The sequence below is a fragment of the Nicotiana tabacum genome, chromosome 11 (genome assembly GCF_000715075.1).
Source record: "Nicotiana tabacum cultivar K326 chromosome 11, ASM71507v2, whole genome shotgun sequence".
NCBI lineage: Eukaryota > Viridiplantae > Streptophyta > Magnoliopsida > Solanales > Solanaceae > Nicotiana > Nicotiana tabacum.
The window spans coordinates 155,513,212-155,523,497 of NC_134090.1; the positions used below are offsets into that span (position 1 = coordinate 155,513,212).

The 10,286-nt window shown below is 45.4% G+C and overlaps 1 protein-coding gene across 1 annotated transcript; it reads left to right on the forward strand.

Moving 5' to 3' along the window:
* The first annotated feature begins 2,488 nt into the window (after positions 1-2,488).
* LOC107781101 (uncharacterized) lies at positions 2,489-2,917 on the forward strand. Its single transcript, XM_016601741.2, has one exon. The coding sequence runs from the start codon at positions 2,489-2,491 to the stop codon at positions 2,915-2,917; it is 429 nt and encodes a 142-aa protein (XP_016457227.2).
* The last annotated feature ends 7,369 nt before the right edge of the window (positions 2,918-10,286 follow it).

A 10,286-nucleotide genomic window follows, 5' to 3' on the forward strand; every position in this document is an offset into this window, starting at 1 on the left:
CCCAAATCATGATGATAACAAATGAATTTTAGTCAAATATTCAGTAAAGTCATCAATCGGGATGGACCAAATCACAATCCCCAGTAGTGAAGACCCCACGCTCATCATCCAGCGCGTATCTTGCCTCAATATAGCACTACGATGTGCAATCCGGGGTTTTAAACCCTCAGAACATCATTTACAACCATTACTCACCTCGAACTAGCTAATTCTCTAGCTCACGACGCCTTTGCCCCTTGAATTGGCCTCCACGCGCGTCGAATCTATCCAAAATCAGAACGAATACGTCACAATATGCTAAAGGAACAAAGCCCAAGCGAAAACATTCGAAAAATATCAAAAATCTCAAAATTAGCAAAACCCGAGCCCCGGGCCCACGTCTCGAAATCGGATAAAATTTACATTTTCAGAATCCTCATACCCTCACGAGTCTAACCATACCAAAATTATCTAATTCTGATACCATTTGGTCCTTCAAATCATCATTTTACATTTTTGAAACGTTCCACAATTTTCTTCCCAAATTCCATCTCAAATCACGAATTAAATGACGAATTCAGTGATAGATTCATGTACTCTAACCAAATCTGAGTTAGAATCACTTACCCCGACCAATTTCTTGAAAAACCTTCGAAAAATCGCCAAAATCCGAGCTCTCTAGGTCAAAATATCAAATAAAACCCAAAACCTCGTATTTATAGAGTACCCCTCGGATTCCGACACCGCTGACCACACAAAAATGACCGCGGTCCGCGCAAAACCAGCGGGGTCCACGCAAAAACGACCGCGGTCGCGCAGGTATTGCTCTGCAGGGTCAGGCTTTAGTATTTTGGCCATAACTTTTGCTACAGATGTCCAAATTGCAATATCTTTACTATTCTGGAAATAACACACGAAGGACTACAACTTTCGTTTTTGCATCACCTCAAAATTCCTTGTGGATCAAAAGATATAAGCTTCTGAAGTAGGACCAGCAACCTGAAGTCTTCACGACCTCGGCCGCAGCCACTTTGACGCGGTCAGCACTAGGCCAGCGCGCCCAGCGCGAAAAGGAGCGCGGTCCGCGCCAAAACTGCTGCTCCCTCCATTTTTCTAAGTTCCGGGGAGTCCTTACTTGCTCAAAACTCACCCGAAACACACCTGAGGCCCCCGGGACCTCAACCAAAAGTACCAACGCATCCTAAACATTATTCAACCTCGTTCCAATCATCAAAACACCTCGACTAACACCAAAATCATCAAATCACATCGAATTCAAGCCTATGAATCTCAAGAACTTTCAAATTCCATTTTTGATCAAAAACCCAACCAAACCACGTCCGAATGACCTCAAATTTTGCAGACAAGTCCAAAATGACATAACGAAGCTACTGAAACTCTCGGAATTCCATTCCGACCCTCGGATCAAAATCTCACCTATCAACCGGAATTCGCCAAAATACTAACTTCGCCAATTCAAGCCTAATTCTACATCGTACCTCCAAAACCACTTCCGATCACTCTCCTATGTCAAAAATCACCTCCCGAAGATAACCGATCCATCGGAACTCACATCCGAACCCTCTAACACATAAGTCAACATCCGGTTGACTTTTCCAACTTAAGCCTTCTTAAAAGAGACTAAGTGTCTCATTTCTTACCAAATCCTCTCTGAACTCGAACTAATCATCTCGATCCCATAAAACACGGATAACAAAGCGTAAATAAGCTGAAATGGGGGAAATGGGGCGGTAACTCATGAGACGACTGGTTAGGTTGTCACAGTTCGGGAAGATGAGGTAATGTCAATTCTCAAGGCATGCCATGACTCCCCGGTTTGGGGTCATTATGGAAGAAACTGGATGGCGGAAAAAGTGCTTGAATGTGGCTACTATTGGCCATCGATCTACTAAGACGCAAATCAAATGTTCAAGGCATGCGATCAATGTCAAAGGCAAGGGTCAATATCTAAAGGACATGAGATGCCTATGAATTTTGTAATGGAGGTCGAGATCTTTGATATGTGGGGGATAGACTTCATGGGCCCCTTCGTGAGCTCTTATGGCATGACATATATATTGGTGGCTGTAGACTACGTCTCCAAATGGGTCTAGGCAATCTCCTTGCCTAACAATGAAGCAAGGAGTGTGACCGCATTCTTGAAGAAGAACATATTCACGTGGTTTGGTACCCTCAGGTCCATCCTTAGTGATGGTGGTTCTCACTTTTGCAACAAGGCTTTCATTGGGTTGCTCGAAAAGTATGGCATAAAGCACAAGGTGGCCACACCTTATCATCCTCAGTCGAGTGGTTAGGTTGAAGTCTCCAACAGGGCGATCAAAAACATCCTAGTAAAAACTGTCAATGCAAATAGGATTGACTGGTCAAGGAAGCTAGACAATGCATTGTGGGCATATCGCACGGCATTTTATACTCCCATTGGCACCTCATTGTACCAGTTGGTTTTTGGTAAGGTGTGTCACTTGCTAGTGAAGCTTGAACACAAGCCATGTGGGCATTGAAGAAGCTGAATCCTTACAGGGCCAAAGTTGCTAACCTGAGAATGACACAACTCAATGAGATGGAAGAATTTTGTCTCCATGCCTATGAGAGTACAATCATGTATAAGGAGAGAATGAAGTTTTTCCATGACAAGAAGATCTTGAAGAGGGAATTCAAATCCGGTGACTTGGTCTTACTCTTCAACTCAAGACTCAATTTGTTTCCGGGAAAACTCAAATTGAAATGGTCTGGCCCATTCAAAGTTGTGAGTATATCCCCCTATGGTGTTATTAAATTGGAGTCGGAGGATGGAACTCAAACTTTCAAAGTGAATGGTCAACGAGTCAAGCATTACCTCGGTACCACAGGAGAAAGGCATTTGATAGAACAATTTTCTTTAAAGGATAGTCCAATACCAGCCCCCACCACTGAGTAGCCCAAACAGGGTCAACATCATCGTGCAGCGACGTTAAATCAAGCGCTTCTTGGGAGGCAACCCATGTGTGGTAACAACCTTTTGTAAATTTATTATTATTATTATTTATGTAGGTTTAGTTGTTATTATTGAGCAAGTTTACGTGTGTGTTATAATGCAGGTAGTGTAAAATACCATGAACGGGGTGCAGGTACTGAGGTAAATGAAGGAAAGAAGGTTCCATAGTTTGCGGCAACTATGCGGCCGCATAATGACTTTGCGAACATCATAGTCATCACAGACACAGTCAGAAAAAATGGCAAATTGGGTCCTCAAAAATGCGATAAGATTTTAACTTATGCGTCCCGCATAACAACTATTCGACCGCAGAACGCGTCGCAAAGTAAGGTTGAGCGACCCAGTCATTAACCAGCGCATAAAACATATGTGACCGTATAATGTGTTATGCAATTCACTTGCCCGCCGCAAAATGCACAGGTATAAAACCTTTCGCATAATAGTCGCACTCTCACTCTTGCTCACACAAAAGCATTGTATAACACGATCAAAATCAAAAAAAAAAAAGCAAGGAAAAGAAAAGAGAAAAGACCAAAAACACACAATCACACAAAGAGGATCATACTTGCATAAATGACTCACCTCGTTCACATTATCTTTCTAAGACATCTGGTATGATTCTCTTCCCTCTTTCGCATGATTGTGTTGTATGACTCTTCCTTATTACTAAGTTCCCATGGTCGTTTCCCCTGATTCCCCATTTCCCTTTGATTAATATTCATATTAGGGCGGGGAAATTGGTTGAGAGTAGGTTTTTCTCGTGGTTGTGTTGCATGATTAGGAATTGCTTGAACTCATTTCCTCCCTATTCCTCTCAAACTTTTGATATGGGGACCTGGGTGGGTAGTTTGTGGGAAAATTCTCAAAATTGAGTGTTAGGAACTTCATGTGAGTGAGGTGAGCATGTTTAAACTCAAGAAGACGATCTTTGCGGCCTGCATAATTGGTTTGTTGTCCGCAAAGTCGTCGCAAGTGGAACCCTAGGTGGTCTGATCAAAAATGGTTCTGCTATGGGGTTTGCAATCGCAAACATAGTTTTGCAGACTACATAGTTGCCGCAAATAGAGTAAGACAAATTGCCCATCTATTGAGCGGAAATGCGACTACTTTGCGGTCGCATAACATAGTATGTGGTCCTTTTTTTGTTTTCTCTTCTGGGTGTTGTAAATTTACGATGGCTTTGCGGTTCACATAGTTGTTATGCGATCACATAACACATCGCAAAAGATACTTGCTTCATTCATTCTCTCAATGTGATTCCTATGCTATTTCACCCACTCACACATTATTTCATTAATAGGAATGGCACCAAAGAAGTCTCTTTCAACACGATCATTGCCGGTTTGTAGAAGGAAACAGGTTGCTGCTCTGAGCCAACAGGCACAATAGCCCAAACGTCAATGGCCTCAGACAAACTGCAGCACTTATGAGCACTTCTCCCAATTTGAAGAGGAGGAAGCACAAAGTGACCACATGCCATCTGTTGACCTACAGGCTGAACCATGATGGAAGACTGGGGAAGATCCAAATCTAAGATTTGGGATAGGCTCCTGGAACCTGTACAAATAAGGGATCACAAAGAGAAAGATTCTTGAGGAGAAGCAGTTGAGTCTAAACGGTCTGAATGAGCACTACCCTTACGTGATCGAGAATATTAAGAAGAGGCAATGGGAGTTCTTTACTGACGTCCCAGATGAGTATAATGAGACACTTGTGCGGGAGTTTTATGCTTTTTATGGTACCTCAAGGAATGCTGAGCAAAAGAGAAACAGGATATTTGCGCAATCTGTCCAAATTTGAGGGGTCCAAGTACTCTGTGATGATGCCACCATTAATTACCTATACTTTGAGGATTGGTCATCAGGCACGACTGAGTATGATGCCAAAGTAGCCAAGAAGGATAACGAGCGTGCTTGGATTGCATCTATCATAGAAAAGGGGACACCCTCCTGGATTGACCCAAGCCAAAAGATTTACAAGCAGGATCTCACACAGGAGGGTCGGTATTGGCTCAGTTTTGTTTGCTCCCGTCTGATGCCGACTAGGAATGAAACTGACATAAACATTGGAAAGGCACTCCTCATTGCATGCATCATGACGGGCATAAAGGTTGATGTGGGACATATTATATTAAGGGAGCTGGGGATCAGTGCAAACAAAAAACAAACATCATTTCCCTTCCCATGCTTGATCAGTACTCTATGTAAAGTTGTGGGTGTGCCTCCTATCCCAAACATTATCAATATTGACATCACTCGGATCAATGATGCAGTAGACAAGGAAACGGACAATCAACCAGACACTTTACTCCTTCATCCATCAAACTCAGCATCACCTGCTGCCCCCGCACTATGTGATCGAGAATATTAAGAAGAGGCAATGGGAGTTCTTTACTGACGTCCCAGATGAGTATAATGAGACACTTGTGCGGGAGTTTTATGCTTATTATGGTACCTCAAGGAATGTTGAGCAAAAGAGAAACAAGATATTTGCGCAATCTATCCAAGTTTGAGGGGTCCAAGTACTCTGTGATGATGCCACCATTAATGACCTATACTTTGAGGATTGGTCATCAGGCACGACTGAGTATGATTCCAAAGTAGCCAAGAAGGATAATGAGCGTGCTTGGATTGCATCTATCATAGAAAAGGGGACACCCTCCTGGATTGACCCATGCCAAAAGATTTACAAGCAGGATCTCACACAGGAGGGTCGGTATTGGCTCAGTTTTGTTTGCTCCCGTCTGATGCCGACTAGGAATGAAACTGACATAAACATTGATAAGGCACTCCTTATTGCATGCATCATGACGGGCATAAAGGTTGATGTGGGACATATTATATTAAGGGAGCTGGGGATCAGTGCAAACAAAAAACAAACATCATTTCCCTTCCCATGCTTGATCAGTACTCTATGTAAAGTTGTGGGTGTGCCTCCTATCCCAAACATGATCAATATTGACATCACTCGGATCAATGATGCAGTAGACAAGGAAACGGACAATCAACCAGACACTTTACTCCTTCATCTATCAAACTCAGCATCACCTGCTGCCCCCGCACTGCCTGACACCTCTCCTGCCCCAGCTACCTCCGTAGCCATTCCTAAACCAATCACTACACCGCTACATGTCTCCTTATCAACTCTCTCAAAGCTGGGTTTACTAGCTCAACACGCCAATGCTAAGGTAGACCAACTGACAAAAGAAATCCCAAATCTCATCCGGCAAGCATTGGTCCCCGTCCAAGCCTCATTGACCATTCTTCAACAACATAAATCTTATGAAGATCACCTAAAGCAGTTTGAAGTGTGTCTTGAGAGGTTCGAGTGAGGTGAAGTTGGAGATATGCCTCGGCTCGGAAAAAGTGTCGATGAGCTAAAAGCAGAGTTGCAAAAGATGTATAACTTGGAGTTTGAATTGACCCCCACTATGGGGCTAAAAATAATAGTGATTATTCTCTTGTTAGTTTCGTCACTTAAACGCACGATATCTTTCACACTTTTTCTTGCCCAAGATCTTTCGATTTCAGATTAATAATAAGCTCGATAAGGGAAATCGAGGAGGACAACCCCAAAAATCGCAAAGAGGACAGCATGGCCGTTCTAATGACTGGCGCGACACCGCAGGACCTTGATAACGCACCCAGATTGGTTCGAGCGAACGCGCATCCGTATGATGCACAGCGGGGTTACGAAGTCTCGCGCATCGATGGCGGCACACAACGCGCTAACCAATAGGAAGCCCAAAAAATCGCAGCCCCGGTAGAATGTGAAGTTAATCTTCGTATTATTTTTGAAATATTGTAGGAACAGCATTTGGCTATCTCTCAGCTAAAAAGCCTTTCGGAGACTCTCGGTGCAGCAACACCCAAAATATCTCCTCACTTTGAGCCAGTACCCGAGATATCGGGCAACGACGAACCAACAACCTATCCTGTGGCAGTAAGGATGTTGGAAGATATTATCGTAAAGATCAACTCACGCTCGTAGAGACTCCTACAGCAACCATCTCCCGGAGATACTATCCCGGGACTCATTTCGTGGAAGTTAGAAACAACGAAATTCCCTGGGAGTGATAGGACCCTAAGTCCTCACAGGTGCACCACCACTCAAGCACGCCAATCCCAGCCACACCTCGCTCTCCGACAAGACAAACGAGACCGCTCCCAGTCCCGAATAGTGGGGTGGCACGGACCTTCGCCCAAAACCCAAACAAAGCATACCCGACGGCTCCGGAGCAGCTCAAGCAAAGCTTGATCGAATATCCGGTCTTTGGTCAGATACCAGCAGCCAGCACCAGACCCCAGTCAGAGCCGTGGACGACCCTCAAAAGACCTCCTCGAGGTCGGCATATCTGGGCAGATTCCCAACAGAAAGTCTGACATTGAATGAAAGGAGCCATCATCCACATGACACGAACGGAAGAAACGATTCGAGGCACATCGCATCTCGCAACAATGAGACAGTAGCCCGAGGACAACTCCTTCGAGGAACCTCCAATGGTACCAAATTCAACTAGACGCAACCGGCAAGGAAACCTCGCCCGATGAAGCTCGACTTCCGCGTTACAGTTCCAAGCATAGTGGTCACCATAAGTGAAGCCGGGAACTCCGGGTGGCTCGGATCCATTCAACCAAAACCCCTCCAAGGAAACCGTGGCCCACCACAAGAATCACAAAATGCTCGGATTTACAAACCCAAAAGAGCAGCAACTACGTCATTCAACAAAGGTAACCATAAAGCATCGCCAAGCAAGCAAATCCATATCTAGCTCCACGGACGAGAGGAAATCGGACAAAACAGAGTCGGCAAGCTATGACATATCATCACAACTGTTAAAGGATGATGGCATCCCGCGAAGATTCGTAGAACGTGGAATGCAAGTGCCCATCACCAGAAAGGTATGGTCCTGGGAAATACTCCCCAAGGACACCCTCTCACTCGAAAAAAAAGGACGTCGAGATTCCACCTCGACATCACATTAACGTATTGGTAATCCCTTCTTTTCATTCAACCCATTTCAAATAAAACATACATTTATGAGTACAGGTGTATCAGCCAAAATTATACCGACGATGTCGGGCCAAAGCTAAAAGGAACACGATCTGGCCCAGCGTCGCTCTCAGGCCGGACCACTGATGTGTTCCCAATGGCGATTGCCACAGCGACCAAATCGCTCCCCTTGCGCGGCCCGCTCGAGCTCAGGCTAATACATCGAGCGACGCAGGGCACAGACGCTTTGTACAGATAATGGCGAGTACATCGCCCGAGACGCAATTTTGACCCTGCTCCTCCAAGAGTGTAAAACCTCGTGACAGATGCAGGGCCAAAGCATCTAGCTACGAGCGACAGGAGGAGATCCCTCACCCGGCGCTGCCCTCAAATGAGGACAAAGGGTAAGGACAATCACATCCTCGGCCAGGCCTGGCTGGACGAGGAGGACGACTGTCGCGGGGCTTACTCCCCGGAACGCAGCTTCCTTTTATCATTTCCTTTCCTTTCTTGTTGCTAATCTGTACGCAGGCAGCCTGCTAAGGCATTCAGTAGCTCTGGACCTCGCTCGAGGATCCACGGCCACCACGGGGCCGCCGGGCATTCTTTCCTCGATCGGGTTTCTAATAGAAAGAAGGTTTCGCCAACAAGATTATTAGCAGAACTGCATATCCCCGGGAAAAGGGCCCGACGAGTTCATGATCCTCTTCCTCTCCTAAAACTTTCCAATATGGAATCATACAAGAACATTGGATAATCAGGGAAGTCACACCCATGTGGACCAGACTAACAGCAGCAGGACAACGTGTATTTACACTTGTATTTTCGCCGATCAATAAAAATATATTTTTGGCATCTTCGTCACGACCTATATCTGATCCAAGCAGCAAAGAATATCTTCTCGTCGTTTCGTTTTTCGAAAAAGATTATTTCGACATATTCGCGGCTAAAGCCCTCCATCAAACAAATTCGATACATTCAGAGACTCAAACGATTCAGCACCCCCACCCCAGGGTCGGGACTCCGGGCTCACGCAGCCCTCGCGATATGGCTCCAAGTCTATAAAAGGCGGTATTCAAGCCTAAATTAATCTGATATACTTGGAGACTCAACATGAGCAATTCGACAACTTGCACGACCCCAGGGTCGTAACTCCGGGCTTACCAAGCCCCGGAAAACAACTCCGAGCTCACGAGAAGCTGTCTTCAAGCAAACTCGATGACTCGGAGATTGTCAACAATCGCCACGCACTGGAAAATCCGAAATTGTAAGACCCTAACGGGCAACCTTGGCAAAACCAAATCTATTCTCCATACACTGTAAGACCTCAACAGGCATGGCAAATTGTAAGACCTCAACGGGCATGAAGAATCCCGCAGTTTAGGCTATACGTCGCATTTGTCAGAATCCATAAAGGGCATACCCTCGGCGTAGACACCTAAAACTGCCTCTCGGGATAAAAAATGGCCCCGGGCAAACGCACATGACTCTGGTCGAAACGAATGCTACAGACCAAAAAATGCGACTCGGAGACGCCCGACTATTGCTAAAAATCCTCCGAATCTACTTCGGAAATAACCGGTTAAACATAGGCTTCCCTTAACAGGCAAAAAATGAGTCCCGACCACGTCGACTCCAAAATCGCAAAAGCGTCAATCTACTCGACCTATGGGCTGTGAACCTTCCGAGGTGCTCAAAACATCGCTGACTACGACTCGAAACCGAGATTCTTTTAGAATTGACGACAGGTCCGGTAAAATAATCTATAAGACCTTAACGAGAGGAAACAAATCCTACAAAAAGCCTCCGGGCCTCACATCAAACAGCGTAAGTGCCATTGTCGCCGGCTAAGCAAAGCCTTCGGGCCTCACACCGAAAGGTCTCTACGACCATCAGCCTGAAAATTGACAACTTAAGGATTAAAGTGAGCTCGAATCATAACCCGATTCGGAGACTGGATCCAAAATAGTTAAATTAATCAAAGCCTTCGGGCCTTATATCGAAAGGTCTCTACGACCAAATAGCATAAGTGCCATTGTCGCCGGCTAAGCAAGCCTCCGGGCCTCATATCGAAAGGACTTTACGACCAAACAGCGTAAGTGCCATTGTCGCCGGTTAAGGAAGCCTCCGGGCCTCATACTAAAAGGTCTCAACAACCAAGTAGCAGAAAGGCCACCATCGCTGGCCGAGAGCTCAAATGAGATTCAAGGATCGACGACAGCTCGAGTCGCAATGCGACTTGGAGACTGGATGCAAAAACCATTATACTCCCTAGAGCGTGACATTAATGCCACTTTCTCCAACCGGAACCTCCGAAAAG

Excerpts from the sequence above, each read along its gene's own strand:
- LOC107781101 (XM_016601741.2), top strand. The coding sequence starts at position 2,489 with ATGTGGGCATTGAAGAAGCTGAATCCTTACAGGGCCAAAGTTGCTAAC.